The 19,359-nt window shown below is 40.0% G+C and overlaps 1 protein-coding gene across 2 annotated transcripts in view; it reads right to left on the reverse strand.

Annotated features, from left to right (window-relative positions):
• Positions 1–19,359, reverse strand: part of FMN1 (formin 1) — a 394,550-nt gene that overhangs the window by 82,184 nt on the left and 293,007 nt on the right. For both annotated transcript variants that reach the window (XM_030318570.1, XM_030318571.1), the window contains one exon: positions 15,410–15,502. In XM_030318570.1, the coding sequence (XP_030174430.1) occupies positions 15,410–15,502 (93 nt within the window). The remainder of the gene's footprint in view (positions 1–15,409; positions 15,503–19,359) is intronic.

Here is a 19,359-nt window from a genome sequence, read left to right on the forward strand (position 1 = left end):
TATTTTCACAAACAGAACTGGTAGATAAACTAGCAATTGAAAGAACTATTATTTTCAGTGTGATTCACTTTTTTTTTTTTTTTTTTTAATGTTTATTCATCTTTGAGAGAGAATGAGACAGAGTACAAGCAGGGGAAGGACACAGAGCGAGGGAGACACAGAATCTGAAGCAGGCTTCAGGCTCCGAGCTGTCAGCACAGAGTCCAACGCGTGGGGTTCAAACTCACAAACTGAGAGATCATGACCTGAGCTGGAGTTGGATGCTTAACCAACTGAGCCACCCAGGCGCCCCTATTCTCAGTGTGATTTATAAGTGACTCTTAAATCTATACATTCCATCAGCCACTCCCTCAGCTCCAGCTCTATCAGAAAGCATTTTAAAGCCTATCTATGCATAGTGCAGTATTTTCTCTGTTATTCAGTAGGTCATATAGATAAGACTGTCAGCTACAACAACCTTGACAAGCACAACAAGAACTCATACAAGTACAAAGGACATATCCTCATCTCACTTGACCATATTGTCTGCTGTAGCTAAGAAGAGTCTTCATGAATCTTTAAAACATTCTTTACCCTCCTGGGACCAAACTCAACTCTATGGATTCATATAAGATTATAATAAGCCAGCAAATGCTTTTCTGGCAGGAGAGCACCACTCAATCTTCAGCTGTGTCAGAGCGAGCATCACTAACCTGGTCACTGAGGGACCAGAAAGCAAATCCTGATCCATTAGAAAGGCAGGCAGAATTTACCACTGGGCTTCAGAGTGAACAAGAGGGCAAGAGTACGGAAAAGGAGACACCCACATTCCTAACTGTGTCCATTTTCTGATAAGTTATTTCTTTGAGAGGTATAAAAATAGTTAAATCTACACCTTAAAGTGAGCATTTATACTGACAATAAGAATATGGCAGCTCAAACATTCTCTTCTTTCTTATGCTTGTGTTGGAAAAGCAAGTGACTTTTGGGCTTTATGGTTTTTCAATGCACTGAACCATATTTAAAATAGGATGATGATAAGGTTGCAGGAAAGTGCCCAGGAGAGTAGGTTCAATGCCATTTGTCCCCGGGAGAAGGAAGGAGGAGAGTCTTCAACATGTCAAATGCACAAAATGTTGAGTTCTCAGAGGATTGATTTGTTAGGGCTCCAACTCCAAGGAGAAAAATATCAAAAAAAGTGGAATAGACATTGTAGCAAATGGGGCTTTATATTGACTTCCAGGAAATACATCCTGGCTGATGGTGATGGTTTTCATGTGCTAAAATAGGCATGTAACATGTGAGTCATATGTTAAGGTGGGTTTGTGAGGCTACTGTCTATGAGGCTGTTTACTTCTTCCCATGTAGTAACACAGAAATTAAGGAGGTTTCTTTAGAGGGATATTGAGGAGAATGACAAAACCTCATTCCCTGGAAACCTCATCTATCTTGAACAAGTCATGAGGACCAGAGCAAACACATCTATATTTTGCTATTTATCTTACCTCTAAAGAAGACAATGATGCCTTTTCTTAGGGCAAGTGCTAATGGTCAGCTTTGCAAATCCTGATAGACTAAGTCAAATAAAAGCCAGGATCTACTAGTTGAGAGTCTAGACATCAAGGACATGAAACTGAGGAACAATCAATTAAACATAATGGTAGCTTGGCCTCCATTAAACATAATGGCCTCCAGGATGGCCACCATCACTTTTTTCCTTCCTTGTATACAGCACTGTTCTCCACTAGCATGTGGAATCTATTGGTCTATTTCCTTGCAACTGGGCCAGCTTGTAACTTCTTCGACCTAAAGTGACACGATGTCTCATCCCTAGACTTTAAGAGGATTGGTAGTTTCTGCTTCCCTTTTCTTGCAACATTTTCCCTGGACAGAGCTAGCAATTCTGTAAGTAGTCTAACTACACTTAGGTCACCATGCTATGAGGAAGCCCAAGCCATGTGGAGGGGTTACGTGGATTCAGACATTACACAGGATCCAGCCAATCTCCACCTGTGCCACCCACCCCAGCCCAGGATCCAGACACGTGCATGAAGAAGTCATCTGCTGATTGCAAAGTCACCTTCTGGCTCCAACCTCATGTAAACCCAGAACAAGAACCACTCAGTTCAGTCTAGGCAACCCACAGAACTGTGGGAGATAGTAATAAATTGTCAATTTAAGCTACTAAGTGTTGAGGTGGTTGGTTATACAGCAAGAGATAACCAGAATATGCCCTATAGATTCCTAATGCCAACAGGCTATCATCTCCACTAGCAAATATAAATTCCAGAGGCAAGGTTGTGCTCATCTTGCTCATCCTTCTAACAATATCAAGTACCACAGTGTCTAGGACATAAGAAGGTCTTAATATTTAATGAACAGTTTGAACAGCTGTATCTGTGCTAGTGTGGTAAAAGCAGGACCCATGGTCCACAAAGTACCTTAGATGAAACTAAATCTGACTTTGCTTAAGAAATCAAAGTCACAGCAAAGCACAAAGGAACATAAGGAGAGGGTAAAGGGAAGGCAGAGAACAAGTATTTACGCATATGACTATGGTGGATATTGTACTAGATGGCTGATGCATGCTACCTGATTTGATTCTCACAGTAACCTTATATAGTACTGGTGTTATCACTTCTGTCTTTGAGATGCGAGAACTCAGTCTTGTTTGGATGAAGTAAGTTTTCCTGAGGTCAGATAGTTAGGGAAGAGATTTGAATTCAGGTTTGTGTAATTCTAAAGCCAGCCTTCTCTTCACTAGTCTCCTGGGAGACTACAACAGAAACAATAAGAAAATAATTTGAAAGAGATGCAAAACCCATCCCTTGAATCTTACCCAGGACTATCTAGCTCCAGTAATTGCTGTCAACATGTTGGAACCCGTTTCCCCACATGAAGCTCAGACCAATTACAATTAATGCCACAGCCATGACTATAAACTGGGAACCAATGCCAGAGGAAGCTTAAGTTTAAGAAAGCAGATGATCACGCACATATATTATGTTAGCAATTAGGCTTAATCCTAGAATCGTGAAACCGAAGGGAAGATTTTAAGGGAAGAATAGTGCCTTCCTGGAAAGAATAGCAATTCAGATATTTTAGTGGATTCCTACATTACCTACTTAAATATATTACACTTCCCTACAATTATTATGACTATTCCACCTTTCATTTATTTCAGCAAGGAAATGGGATGGTGAGACAGCTCAGTAGGCAGATGGTTTGTTCCTTTCAATGAACAATTTGAATGTCAACAAGTTCGTAGATGCTAGGGGGAGAGGGGAAGTGGTAAATAACAAAGGTCCTGGTTGCAGACTCAGAAGTGGAGAAAGGATGTGCTATCAAGGATCGGCACTTCAAGAAGCTAAGCACTTAAGTTCTGCCAAATTTACGAAAGGATATGAACTGATACTGCGTATTTCCTACAGTGGAAAAAAAAAACCTTCTCTATCCCTGTTGAAAACAATTATGATCTACTCAAATGCAAATTTTTCATTTTCAGAAGAAAAAATAGTAGAAATCAACCAAAACTTGAATATAAAAACTGGTAGAGAAAGGTAGGTATATTTCTTCTCAATTCAAAAGATTAATAAAAGGATTAAAAAATGATCACATTCTCTAGCCTCAGCTTGCAGCCTTTCAAAGTCTCATATGCTATAAAACAGAGTTGAATGTTCTGGTAATTAACAGTTATCAAAGACAAAATCATTTACGCTAGTGGTGTTTACTGTCATCTCCAATCACTTTTAGCCTCTGAGACGAGGCGCTTGGACTTTGTGGGTCTCAAGGATCATATGTTTGCAGTTTAACTCAGTGGCCACTAGGTGGTAATATTGTTGATTTGGGTAGCCATGACATGAGCTCCACAAGGCATGCCATCTTTAATGGAATTATGTAAATACTTTCCATTATTAAAATGTAACTACAGAAATTATAATTAGACTTAAAAATATTCTAATGGTGAAAGGATACAATCCTGTAGGAAACCACTGCTTTTGGCATACTTTTAGAGGAGATGGACAAGATGGTTTTCCTTCTAGTACTTAAGACTTTTCACTGGAATTATTACTTGCCATTTGAATTCAGAACTGCAGCTATTCACACCACTGAGAAAGTAACACTTTTGTGATGGACTTTCTGAGCTCCACTCTCGGAACCATCTGATAAGATTGAGATAAAATGATATCTTGTGATATCATACGATAAAATGAGCAACTAACAGTAGCAGCAGGTGCTGACAATATAGAGTGCCAGGCTCTGTGCTAAATGCTCCACACACATTATCTCATTCAGTTCTGGACTCCTACTAGTGCTGCCACAATTCTTTTACAGCAAAAGTGACTCAGCAGAAGAAGAAACAGACCTGTATTATTTGAAAGAATGAAGAGATCTTTCCAGAGTTGTACATTATCTGCAAAATCACATATTATATAATATGTATTCTGCAAAACAATTCCCAGAAGGCAGTATAGGTGTCAAGTTCTTCCAGCATAAAGAAGACAATAACTGAGTGATTCGAAGATAAGCCATGTGATGGCAACTGCAATCAATCACTGATTAAAACCTTGCCGATAGTTGTCAAGAATCCAAAGAGGAAGTGGTGGTGGTGCCAACAATTACATGAAGCAATTTATCATGAAAACAACTATTATGCAAGAATGCAGATCTCAATACTGACTCCAGAAAATACTTAACTACTTGTCACCACAATTCTTTCCAAAGCACAGATGACCTTTCTTGTCACTGCTAGGGAAGGTAGAAGGAGGGCTTCTATCCGGACTCCAGGAACAGGAGTCCCTGGGGGTTATGCTATGGCAGGCAAGTCAGCTACTCTCCTATTTTTCTCATTTTGATGCTGAGAGAAAACAGTAATTTCTAGTTACCCACAAGGGTCTTGGGACACAGATAAAATAGGTGCTCTTCTGGGTTATTAGGACAGCATAGTACCAACATTGAGACTGAGATCACACTGACCTTGAGTAAGTTACTGAAATCCTCACAGGTTCCTTATCTGGAAAGTTGTTAAAAACAAAATCAACTTCAAAGAGCTAGTGCAGAGATTAAATGAAGCGCTGTGCTTCAACCTTTGAAGTCAAGAAGCATCCTTCCAACTCCCTTGAGGGAGTTGGAAGACTTGAGGGAAATTTTCAACCAACTGGTGTTTCTCACAGAAGGCAGGGGCGGGATAATAATTATGCTCTAAAAATAACGTATTTATTGATGCTCTATAGTCATATGATGTTGTCTTATTTAATCTTCATAATGATACTATACAGCAGACACTACTATTCCCATTTTACAGATAAGAAGAAAAAGACTCAGAGAAAATTACAAACCTGTCCAACATCACACAGGAAAGTTAAGTGGTAAAGTTAGGGTTCAGACACAGGTCTTCTAACTTCATACACAATGCTCTTTCTGTTATATTCAGAAAATTTAAACAAAAAACCCCTTTTTAATCAAAAGGTGTACATGTAGTCATGATTGGAAGATTAAATATTGTGATTATGGCTTCGTATCAAGAATAAGACTTAAAAAAAAAGTATAAGACTTCAGAAGTTCCTAAAACCCTGGTTCTAGGGAACACAAGTTAGTCTATTTCTAGTTTTTCCAAAACAAGCCAATGAAATATGCAAAGGGAATTCACAAGTAGGCAAGAAGGTCTATACCTAGAAAGAGGCCGGCTCACTTGGCTTCATGCCCTTCTTCTACCTGGGGATGTTTCTACTCATCAAACAGGGGCTTGTAGCTCCAGAATCTTAAAGGATCTTGGAGTCTGCCATGATGAAGGGAAATGAAGAGATTACATCAACACCAAAAATACCATCATGAGGTGGGCACTAGTAATACTTTACTACCTACATGGTTAAAAGCTTTACTCAAAGTTGTAAAGGTATAGTTGTTAAGGTATAGTCCCTGTTCCACCAAAGCAGCTTGGTCTCATAGGTTTGGAGCTGTTGCGGTGGGCATATGCGTGCACGCATGTGCACATCTGTCTAAATATCTGGGCTCTAGAGAAGACCCAGTAAGAGTTAATAATACTTACCCTACCTTTCCCTCCAACCCAAACCACTACCATCTCTCTTCCACTTGCATGTAGTTCTGAGACACTGTTTACAAACAGCAGACAAAACCTCTCTTTCAAAAATTACAGGTAAGGCTTAAAATACATACATCCATAGACGAGGTCAGATTCTTAAAATCATCTTAATTATAAATGAATGATAACTGGTCCTCCCCTGCAGGCCTGAGTCAGGGTAATTTGAAAAGTAGGCTCCTATACTCTCACCCTGTATGCTCAGGAAACAGTTCATCAAAAGTCATGGTGAGCTAAGAGGACCCAGGTGAAATGGAGAACAAGACTATGGAAACAGGGACCAAAAGATGAGGAAAAAGTAAAATGCTCTACATATTCAAGCAAAGAGGCCTCTCATGGACATTTCAGTTAGAGCTATCACACGAGCATGGCAGAACCATGAACAAAATGAGTAAAGGCAGTTTAAGTCCAGAAGAAAGAACTTGAGGGATTTTAGTGTGTGTGTGTGTGTGTGTGTGTGTGTGTGTGTGTGTGTGTGTGTGTATACGAGAGCATTAGGAAAGAAAGCCAAGGTACTAGCTCATAGATCTGGCTCTCCTTTCATGAGAGAAGGGAAACACAAAAAAAATGTCCTCAAATTTCCTTCTAAGTGGTCCAGTTCAGCCCTCAGAGGAGGGAAAGAGGCTGTGAATGAGAGCATTTAATTCCTAATTCCTTGGAAATTGTACATGAAGGGCTAGGTTCAGCAGGCTAAGGGACCCCAACTGGTACCACAATGGGAAAAGCCTGAAAGGGGAGACAATCTTGAAAGAAAAAATGTAAGTACCAAAGTACCATAGAAAGTGTTGTTTTTTTTTTTTAAATAGTTGTTTAATTGTTTTGAAGAGGTACACATTGATTAGAAGATTTATGAAGAGTCTGTGTGCCATATCTGAACCTCACCCATCTTTTTTCTATCCACTACAGCAATGAACCTGTCTGGTCATTTTTCGGGGTAATATTTTAAATATTTCACAATAGCCTGGGGCCCACTAAACAGGACAGATTACCTGCATGGTTGAGATGGTAAGAATCAGCTAAATATCAGCCCCTAAGATTAGTTTCCTATTTGTCCTCAGAGATTTTTGTTTAGTGTCCATTTTTATTATTAATAATGGTAATATTCCTACTCTTCTGACCCTTGTTTTCCACTTAAAATATACCTTAGAGATTCTTCCATGACAATAGATACATTTCCTCATTTTTTTTTAAAGCAGATGCTTAGTATTCCATACTTCCATATGGAAGTACTATAATTTGACAATTTCATTACTGATGGTCATTGAGATCGTTACCAATCTTTTGCTGCTACAAACAATGTCTGAATAAGTAGCATGGCACATAAATCACTTTGCATGTGTAAACATCTGAGGGTATGCATTGAGAAGTAGAACTGACAAGTCAAAAGACACGTGCATATGTAGCTTTCATAGACACTGCTAAATAGAGCTCTATATGGAGTGTAACAATTTCCACTTTCACAAGCAATAGAGAACAGGGGTTTACTGCACTGCACTGCCAACAGAGTTTGCTACCAAACTTTTATAACTTTGCCAGTCTTAGAAAGAATGGAGTTTCAATGGGATTTCTTTTGTATTTATTTTGAGAACAGCATCTTTTCACATGTTTGAAGAGCAGTTTCGGCCACTGTTCACATTATTGGCCTTTGTACTGAATATTGGTCTTGTTTCTCAACATCTAGGAGCTCTTATATATTGTGTAGACTGATCTTTTGTGTGTGATAGGAGTTGCAAATCCGAGGCTGACGCGTATTAATTTTCATTATAATAAGGAAGCATATGTTAATGTTTTATTGAGCTTTAAATGGAGAATGGATGTTGAATTTTGGCCAGTGCCTTTTAAAGAGATGACCATATGAGTTTTCCTGTTAGAGAGATTAACAGTGATGAATTATGTTAACAGACTTCCCAATATCATATCATCTTTACATTGTGGAAATAAACTCAATTTGACCATAAAATGTATTGTTGTATTTAAACATTTAAAACTACAGTGAAATTGGTCTGTAGTTTTCTTTCTTTGGGGAGGGGGGGGGCTGGGTAAGTGGGTACAATGTTTTCCAGAAATTTATATTAGTATTATACACACACACAATTAATTTAGTTATTTTTCCTCTTGTTGCAAAATTTTCACTGGAAATAAAGGAAAAGAAAAAGAGAACTAGAGTTATTGGAAAGACAACTTATTGGATGTTTGGCCAGAAAAGAAAAATGAAGTAAGTTAAAGATATAAAGGGGGGGGGTGGTCAGTAGGGAGGGAAAGAACAAGAGAGGGGAGAGGAAGCAAAGAGAGGGAGGAAGAAGTGGAGAGAGGAAGAGAGAAGCTAACTTGGTGGGGCGGGGGGGAGGGATTGTGCTCTTTGCAGAAATTTCTGGGAAAAAACAAAACCAAACAAAACAAACTGATTCAAACTAACCCTTTCAGGAAAGAGTCTACTTAATAAAACCTTTGATAAAATAGTCACTCCATTTTCTGAAGATTACTGCTGTGTTACTGTGGTGACCCAGAAATCACAACAATCTTAGTTCTTGACCATTTGATGTTATTTGGAGCCAGCCTTGCTGGTTTGTTTTGTTTTGTTTTGTTTTGTTTTGTTTGAATAGTGAGGTGTACAAGATCTTGATTTGGCCCAACAGAGTAGTGTGCTTTCTCCTGGCCATAGTTCTTCCTTCTACAACACAATACTGTAGAGGATGTAAGAATTATTTCTTCTCACAGGTCACACTGTCCAGATCACTGGTTCTTTCTGTTCTCTGTAAGCTTGATGCTTGAATATTCTGGGGGTTGAAGAGATTACCTAAGAACCTGATTTTAGTCTATGGTTTGAGGTTCAGTAATGGACCTTATCAATCTAATCTAAGTATTTATTAAGAATGGATTACATGCATATTTGTGAGGGAGAAAGATGTTTTGATACCCAGGAGGTTTGACCACAGATGTGCATTATAGACCAAAAGTGCATCTCACCAGATTCTGCTATGATTTACCAGTTCTGAAAGAATTTAAACAGGAAACTCACAGAGGGGGAAAAATAGCCTCCAGGCACTTTACAAGATTCAGGCTGCTCCTTCATTAATTCCACAATAATTATTAACACCTATCATGGGCCAGGCTGAGGCTCCATTATGTTAGGATGAGAAAGTAAATAGAACCAGATCATCTATTTAAATGATTCTTTTTGCATTCAATGTGGGCAATCAGAGTTGTTTTATTTGTTTCTTAGTTTTTTGTAAATGTATACATTTACTTATTACTAGATAAGTGTCTTGACATTAAGAATATCTCTAATCTCAGCTGGTCAAAGAACTTTGGAGGATAGTGTGATAAAGTAGGACTGGCACAGCTCATTAAGATTCATTTCGATTTGGTTCCATTCATGGATGCCAGCTGAAACTAATGGAGAATGAGATAGGGCCAAGTGTGGGAGACGGCTAGTCTTAGCACCAGGTTAGGTTCCAGCCCTCCCTGCCGAAGCTATAAATACAAATGACCAATTTAACAGCATGCAAAGACCACCTACAAGATCTATACCTAGGATCTAATCAGTTGCTCTGCGCCTTCTTTCAATTACAGGATCCCTGCCATGTTTATGGGGACTTTTAATGTGAGCATCACATTTTTGAAGGCCATATCATTATGACTATGTTTGATCTGAGGGTGGGAAAACATGAGCTCAAATAATGCCTGCACAAGGTTACTCTGAACTGAGCTGTAAATTGGAATCAACAAGAGCCTACTGTGGAAAAGCAAAACCATGTAAGGGAAAAGGCTTGATACTATGGAGATTGCAACTCTGAAAAATGGTGCCATTAAAATTACTTTCTATTCTACACAGGAAATGAAATTAGTTAAGAACAAGTACCACAATTTTGTCAAGTCACACTATTTAAGGGCATTTTGAGAAGCGAAAGATGACACAAGGGCAAACACATCATCTCCACTTGAGTGTGGCAACAGGATATGATTTACAAAAGAAAAATTAAATCATCATGAGTGTTATAAGAACTGAATTGAAGCTCATATAAAAAATCAGTGTAACCATGAATCAACTGAGTCATCACACATGGGTGATTTCTCAGGAATAAAGAACTCAATTGCTTAAGACTTTATGAGTGATAAGACTCCTAATAGAAAATTGGCTTGTCTGCCAAATACTCAGATATTATGAAAGTATGGAAGTATCTTTTCTCAATTGTGGTTATTATATCCTGTACTTAGATACTTTGATACTACAGGAACTTCTCATCTTATACCCTTTCTTTGGGCTTTTTCATTCATTCCTATGACTTGAACTTCCACCCTCTCCCATCCCATCCAGTGCTCTCTCATGAACCCAAAATCTCCACCGGCATGTGTCTCTTGCATGTGTCAAATGAACATGTTCAAAATGTACTGCATTGTTTTCCACCCCAAATCTGGTTCTCCTTATTGGTATCAAGCCAGTTAATCCAAGCAAGAAAAAGGGGAATGATCTGTCTCTCTTGTTTTTGTACTTCCAATGGGTCATCTAGTCCTATAACTCCTAAAAGCTTTAGAAATATGTCCCTTCCTTCATTATTTTTCTGTGGTTGCTTTTGCTCTTACCGTCATTTGCCTGGCCTACTGTGGAATAACTTGATAGACTACTTCCCTATCTTTTACTACTCCAACTCTTCTTCATGTTGCTTTTGCTTATAATGTATTTCTTGACAGCACAAAGTAAAAGGATCCCATGCACCTAATCAAAACAAACCCAGTGTGACTGTATCACTCCCATACATACCACTTTCCAAAGGCTCCACGTTGCCTATAAGATAAAGTTCAGATTGTTTAGCAAGTCATATTGGGACCCTCCTCTCCTTTTTGGTCTTGTGTTCTTCCCATATGCCCTGTGATCTCGCCACAACAAGTCTCTTGCCATTGCCCAAATATATCATGTCTTTCCATCCTCTGCCTGGAATGCCCTTCACAACCTATCTGCTGAGAATTCCTAATCCTCTACTTCCTCATCTGTACCACAGAGTGATAACAGTGCTTATTCCAGAGGGTAGTCATGAGGCCTAAAAAAGAAAGGAGAGCTTCTCTCCCCAGAGTGTCTGGCACACTGCAAAGGTTAACTATCATCCACTGTTGTTACCATCATTATCACTATCTTTGCCTCCCCACCACCCCCCCAAACAAAAACATCTTTGTTGAAACCCTCCCCTGAGTTACCTGGAAGTGTTAGACCTTGCTCCTCTCTGAGTCTGTTTGCCTAATTATAGTACCATATTACGTCAACTTCAAACTTGATGGAATTTTCATATTTTAGCACATGCTTTCAGGGCACATCTTATAATCTATGACACATCGTGGTTTAACTGTCAACAATTTTTCATTCTTAGTAGTACTTGTAATAATGGTGTTTCTTACAATGAATGGCGTATTACATGAGATAGTACACTTAAAGATGTATAACTGTCATAAAAATTCGGTTACCCAGGATAAATACTGCATGTTTATGGTGGAAGGAAAACCCCACGTTTTCTACCAGTCACTGAAACATCTACATAAAAAAGTTACTACTACTTAGAACCCCATGGTAGCCAAGAGATATTCCACTTGTATATTCTGCAACATGGCAGAGCCCTGCCTGCTGAACCACAGAGGAACAGCCTGATGAACTGGCAGGCTGCCATATCCTTCAGTTAAGCATCCGCCCCCACCTGAGCCAAACAATGGCCAGGACCAGAGCAAAAGTGGGGAGGGGCTTGCTCCTGAAACTGCATTCCAGGAACCCAGGCTTCAAGCAGAGCAAGAACTTGAAAAGGGGAGTGAAGGAATGAAATGAGAAAGGCTAAGGGCCTTGTGTCTAGACTAGTGCTGGCCCATGGAAATATATTGTGAACCACAGATATCATTTTCAGTTTTCTAGTAGCCATGCTTAAAAATGAAAAGAAACAGGCAAATTAATGTTAATAATATCTTATTTTTAACCCAATATATTCAAAATATTATTTTACCATGTAATCAATATAAAAATATCAGAAATGAAATATTTTGTGTTTTCTTATAGTAAGTCGTCAAAATCTGCTCTTGTACACTTGGAGCACATCTCAAATTGGATCAGCCACATTGCAATTGCCCAACAGCTTCATGTGGCTGGTGCCTGCCATTTATATTGTACAGTACAATTCTAGACTGATGTTTGACCAACTCAGCTACGTCATAACAGTAACAGGCTATTTCAACAGGGGCTCTTTTCACCACACAATATTGGGAATGTTTAAGGTTCCTACAATATTACATTTTATTTTTATATTTTAAAATTCTATATAAACAATAGCTTTCCTTTAAATTCTCTTTGTGCTTTGTTTTAGCTGTTTTTGTTTTAAATGTGATTTGAGATTATTCCTAATGTCCTTCCCATCTTCCTTTCACTATGTTGGTTCAAGGTGCACTGACTCCTTTATTCAGTGGCAGATCTTTTCCCAGTAAGACAATCCCTGAGAGAGGAACAAGGAGTGAGTGATGTACAGCAGGCTCCTGAATAAACACGTTTTGTTTTGTTTTGTTTTGTTTTGTTTTAAGTAGGCTCGATGCCCAACGTGGGGCTTGAACTCACAACATTCAGAGTAGGAGTCGTGCTTCACCGACTGAGCCAGCCAGGTGCCCCTGACTGAATAAACATCGTTGAAGACACACGGAATGGTGTGGTGTGAAGGGTGACCTAAGCTGGACAATGGAGTTTCTCAACCTGGGCTACACACTGGCATAATCTGGAAAGTAAATCAATAATGCTAATGCCTGGGCCCACCCCCAGAGATGCTGATGGTAGGTTTGGAGTTTGGCCTGGGTATCGGAATGCCTACAAATCTCTCCCAGGTGATTCTAGTGTGCAGCCAGGGTTGCTCTAGAGTTTTTCTAGAACATCTTACTGTTGCCACACTCTTGCCTCACTGACATAAGGTTCAGTTTGCCTCAACTCAATTTCCTCTTTCAGAACAGACCAGAAGAAACTTAACAGAGAAGAGGCTAACATACACCTCCAGACAGTAATTTGCAAATTCCCTTTCTAAGGCACTAAAGATTTTCAAGGCTCTAAATCTACTTGTATTCTCTATTTTTCCAACAACAAAAAATAGAATTCACGATATAAGTTTTAAGATGCTAGCTAGTTCCAAGAGAAAGGAGTATAAAGCCATTGTAACATATAGGCTGATAATACCTAAATATACACACTGCAGAATTTTCCAGATTTAGAATAACAATTAAAAATAAAAACAGAATCTAACAACATATGAGCCTCATTTCAAGTTAATTCTACATATTTCAAAAGCAGAAGTTATTAATTGGGGGTCAGCAAAAAGGAAACGCTTCATGCTTTTTCTTCAGGCCATTTAGGTTATATTTATATGGCATAATACTAAAGCAATGTATCTACTGTGATAACTCACATATAAAATACACCTAACTTTAGTCACATAACACATAAGGGGTAGTATCACTCTTTGCTCTTAAGATGGTACTTTGTCTGATAATATCACTTCCATCATATAAGAGGTTCAGCAGTGGCCAAGAGACAACTCCTGACTTCTGCTTCCACACAAACAAGCCCTCACCAAGGAGGAGGGAACAATGATCTCTGCACCAAAGGAACAGCTGGAACGGAGTTTCTCTGACTCATGGACTGAGAATTTTCCTGCCAATTCCCAAGGTGGTTTGGCCATACTTTCTGGATTCACCCTGCTTAAATGGTCTTTTGTTGACGGTGTGGTATCACGGGGCCTTATTAACAACTAGAAAGAGCATGTTGATACATCCCCAGAGCTTCCTGCTTTCTGACTTTCTAGCAAAGACAAAAGCTCCCTCTAACTACCCCATGCTTTTTTACTGATATAATTGACACATAACATATTAGTTTCAGAGGTACAACACAATCATTTATGTATATACTGCAAAAGGATCATCACAATACGTCTAGTTAATATCCATCACCATACATAGTTACAACACTTTTCTTCTTCTGATGAGAACTTTTAAGATCTACTCTCTTAGCAACTTTAAAATATACAATACAGTATTATTAACTATAGTCCCCATGCTGTACAATACATTCCCATGACTTAACTTGCTTCATAACTGCAAGTTTGTGCCCCACACTTATATTATGATTCACATCATAAGCTGGATTTGAAAAAAATTGAATAGGAAATATCCACAAGGCATTAAACTTCTACATTCACTAATAGAGATCAACCAAAGTTCTCTACCCCTGCCAAAATCACGGAGGAAGGAACATAACTTAGTAAGATTTCTAAATAAGTGCATAAATGCACTAAATAAGTAGTCTCATGCCTATGACTTCGATCTACTAATCCCAAAAGGTTGATGAGGGCCAAGTGACTTCATGTGTGACATTCATTTGGCCCCAATTTTCCATTCTGAAAAGGAATAAAAATACAACAAAAGGGGCACATGGGTGGCTCAGTCAGTAAAGTGTCTGACTTTTGATTTTGGCTCAGGTCATTATGTCATAGTCTGGGGATCAAGCCCTGCATTGGGCTCTGCAGTGACAATGTGGAGCCTGCTTGGGATTCTCTCTCTCTCTTTCTCTCTCTGCCCTCCCCCCAACCACACTCACTTGCACATGTGTGTTCTCTCTTCCTCTCTCTCTCTCTCAAAAAAAGACATTAAAAAAATACAACACAAGTTTTTAAGATGCTACACTGATAAACCTAGGGAGATAATCACCAGCTGCTTGTTCAGGCTGACTGCAAATCTGAAAGGCATGACTGCATAAGCCTTGACTGTATGTCATTCAGCAGGTAACATGTACTGAGGATTCCCTTGGGCTCCATGAAGAGACAAAGAAAACGTCTTCCCTCAAGAAGTTTACAAGAACAGGAGTAACATTCAAGGATTTAACATATTAAAAAGGGTTTGAAAGGTGATATAAAAGTAGCAGAACAGGGGCATCTGGGTGGCTCAGTTGGTTAAGTGGCCGACTTCGGCTCAGGTCATGATCTCGCAGTTAGTGAGTTCGAGCCCTGCGTCAGGCTCTGTGCTGGCAGCTCAGAGCCTGGAGCCTGCTTCCGATTCTGTGTCTCCCTCTCTCTCTGCCCCTCCCCTGCTTGCTCTCTCTCTCTCTCTCTCTCTCTCTCTCAAATAATAAACACTGGGAAAAAAAAGTAGCAGAACAATTCTATCTACACTGAGTAGATAGAGGGAGGAAGGAAGATGGACTGGCTCCAGTCACTGGAGCTGCTAGTGGTCAGCAGGGATGCGACGGGCCGTGGGCCTCAGAGAAAGGTCCAGGGAATGGCAGATGTTTCAGAGATTCATGGATGTGTAGCTGATGCAGTTCCCTACCTTTCTGGAAGAACTCTTCTAGTTTGTCCTTGAAAGGCTGGAGATACTCCTTCGGTGACTCCCTGCACACCACCATCATCTGTTTCTCACTTGCTGTGAAGAAAAGTTGGGAATAAGATTTCTTGAAGAACGTGTACTTGCTGAGCTTATGCTCTGTGCTATGCTCTTTGGTATTAAGTGTGCAAAATCCTTATCAATCACTGTTTAAGCAAATTCCAGGGCAAAAAAAAAAAAAATGAAAACAAAACCAGAAGCAACACAAACAAATAAAAATAGTCATCTTACTCCACACCTTTCTTCAGCAACAAAGAAATGCACCACCTTCAACTTTCCTTTTAGAGATGCAGAAAAACCTGACTCGGGACAGGTAAAGTATTGCGCTTTTGGTCTCTCAAAAAAAAAAAAAAAAAAAGACAGGCAAGAACTACTGAATTCCCAGGGAATTAAAGGCCCTTATCCTCTTCAGATTTGTGCTCCAAAAGTAGAGCTTGAAATAGGTTTTGCAGAAATTCCCAAGCAACCAAATTGCCTGGAACCCCCCCACATCCCAGCATGAGAAGCAAGCCCAGGTCAGGGAGGACTGACCCTCTCTTTTCATGCTTCTCATTCACTCACTCTTCCCATTAATATTCCACTAATGCATGTGAAATTGTTTTACATATGACATACTTCAGATAGAAATTATAAATGGATTTATAATTTATAATCTACAATCTTTCACTTATAATAGATAGCTTTTTGGATAATCACATCCCCTCTAATTAGACAGTTCTGATTTGGTCATATGGAAACCCCACTAACCCACAGTTCACCATCACAGTGGTAAAGACTACTATTTGCTGAGATGGGGAATAGTGGAAAGTTATGATCTTTCTATTGTTCTGTTTTAAGGGAGAGAAGATCAAGGGTTAACTCTGAGGCTTGTTAAGTTTTCGTTGGTCCGTGTGAATTATAAGGCAAACTCGTCCACTGAAAACGAAGAGGAAAAGATGTAAGACAAGAGAAAACCATGGATGGGTGCTCACTGCTGATTAAATTCAAACTCTGGGCCTTCTCCATCATGGTACCATCTGCACCCTTCAGGTCTATTTCCACATACATTTGACCAACCAAACCAAAATTCTGCAGTGCTTCCAAATCCTATCAGCCAACATTCTCAGTTCCACCTCTACATTCATGTGGTTCTCCATCCGTTCTTCTGGAGTGTCATACATACTTATAACTGCAATAGACAAAGTCCCACTCATCCTAAAACGTCTCTCTGACATGCTGCCACCAGCATAAAGCTCTTTCCAATCCAAAGTTCTTGCATCCTTCAAGTATCTCTAATACCTTCTGTATTTATGTTTTACCATTCATTATATTTATTTGTGTACTTATATTAATACTTATGAAGTCATCATGGAGGTGTCATTTACTTGTCCCAAAACTTCTCCAGAGAGTTCCATGCAGATGTGGCCAAAGTGTATGATTTCCTCATCTTAACTACATTCTATTCTTTTTTGGAGAGAGATGGAGAGAGAGTGCACATGCGCGCAAGTGCACACAAGCAGGGAACGGGCAGAGAGAGGGGGAGAGAGAGAATTCCAAGCAGGGTCCATGCTGTCAGCGCAGAGCCCGACATGGGGTTCGATCTCACAAACAGTGAAATCATGAACTGAGCAGAGATCAAGAGTTGGATGCTCAACCGACTGAGCCACCCCAGGTGCCCCTTAACTACATTCTCATGTGAAGGAAGATTTAAAAAAAAATCAGCAATGCTGACCCAGACTCAGAGTGGGCTTTCCAGGAGTACAGCATGACCTTCTCATCTTTTCCTTCTTTCCTTTCTTTCTGGCACCGAGGGTCCCAGTCTCCACTCTGCAAACACTGTGATTGTCCCATGCTGATTTGAAAGGGCTCAGTGTCATCTAAAGACTCTCCCCACCCCCAAACATCCACTCCCTTATGGCATAAGACATAAGCAAGGTAACCTGTCTTATGGTACCTCCAGATTAATTCTGAGGGTAGACCTACAAGCAGGAGATTGGTCAGAAACACTGTGGAAGGTGTCTGCTTTCAAGAATCGACATTTTTCAATGAACTTTCATGGCCACGTAAACTTTCCTGATGATATCCAGCTATGATTTTGAGAGCACGGGTAGCCATATTTAAAAGAGAGGTGGAATTTCTTACAATATAAATTGGGAGAATTTAAATTCTTTAGCCCTCTATTATGTCCAAATTCCAACAATTCCATTTATAGAGAACTATTTTTCATAAACACAGATAATATATGGTAAGGTATGTCTGTACTTCAGTAATAGGACATAATTAAAGCCATGACAATAATTTCTTCAAGGTTACTGCTCCCTAGCCAGAGTAAAGCCAAAGGCACAGCGTGTTTTTTCAATAACAAAAGCAAAATCGCTACTTCTGCCTGAATTAAAAAGATTGATCATTGGGGGCGCCTGGGTGGCGCAGTCGGTTAAGCGTCCGACTTCAGCCAGGTCACGATCTCGCGGTCCGTGAGTTCGAGCCCCGCGTCAGGCTCTGGGCTGATGGCTCGGAGCCTGGAGCCTGTTTCCGATTCTGTGTCTCCCTCTGTCTCTGCCCCTCCCCCGTTCATGCTCTGTCTCTCTCTGTCCCAAAAATAAATAAAAACGTTGAAAAAAAATTAAAAAAAAAAAAAAAAAAAAGATTGATCATTGTGGCTCTTCCTTTGTCCTGGCTGTGGTGATAGAGCTCACGGGGTCTAGGGAACAGCTCAGATTTTGAGGCCATATAGTGGTATAGTGAAGGGCTTGTGCTTGGATCAAGTCCTTCGTGGGCTTGGCAGGGGGCTGTGCCTTGTTTCTCTCATCTGCACAGCAGGGACCCCCTCCCAGACATGATATGAGAATTAAGTGAGATGATGCATATAAGATGGTTTGCAGAATGCCTGGCACTGGCAAGTGGCCTCACAAACACTATTTATTTTTATGATTTAGTAAAATTGGTTGGGAAACATGCCCCATCCAGAATGGTAAGAGAGTCACGGCCGAGAATCAGTGACTACAAATGCTACGCACCAGATTTACAGAAACATGCTCTCTGTTAGGAACACAAGGATGATAATTTTTGTTCCTTTGCTGAAGTTCTACCACCCACTGTTAGAATTCCCTGAAGAAGCTCCTGAGAAAGATGAAGCAAGTATGAAGCAAGAGCCCTAGGCCTCTGGGCCTCAAGGTTCTGAAATCAGAAACTGAAGCCAGAGCGCGCAAGAGCAGGTCCCTGGCTGGGCTCGGAGGTCCTCCCTGCACCTCAACCGGCCCAGCTTCCCACGTGACCTGTTAGAATCAAACTTCTTTCCGTGATCAGAGCAGAAGGGTGCTCTCTGACCAGCTCACAGACCGTCCCCACACAGTTGCACGTTCCAGTGACCAGGCAGCTCGCCCACTCCCACTTATTAACTTGGCTTATCTGAGATGCTTTCCAGCAGACAAATAGGAGACCTGAAGATTAATTAATGATGACACCGGAGACCGGCAGTGCACAAAGGGGAGAGGTCACTGACAAATCCACAAATGTCGCTTATTGTCCAGAGGGCGCGTATACAATATCGCCAGACCACCAAGGTTGCCTCAGCCACAGGCCGAGCCAGCGTTTCCAATGTTTAAAGCCTAAGTCACCCTACATTCTCTTTCTTGTTATCTATTAAATTTGGGGCAGAATTAAAAACATATTGATTCCTGAAGTTAGATAGTAAGTGATGGTCATGAGAGAGAGATTAAATATTGAAAAGCAAAACATAAGGGAATAATGGACACTAAATGGACAGAGTTATTTTAACTCATTTAAAAGATGAGTGCTTGTGAAGCATTTCAGTGAAGGATATGGACTTGAATGTTTTAAGATTTCAGATATTAGACTGTTAAAGTCAAAGGTGGTTGTCTTGTTTTTTGTTGTTTTGTTTTGTTTTTGCCCCATAA

This window comes from Lynx canadensis, chromosome B3, assembly GCF_007474595.2.
Source record: "Lynx canadensis isolate LIC74 chromosome B3, mLynCan4.pri.v2, whole genome shotgun sequence".
NCBI classification, from domain to species: domain Eukaryota; kingdom Metazoa; phylum Chordata; class Mammalia; order Carnivora; family Felidae; genus Lynx; species Lynx canadensis.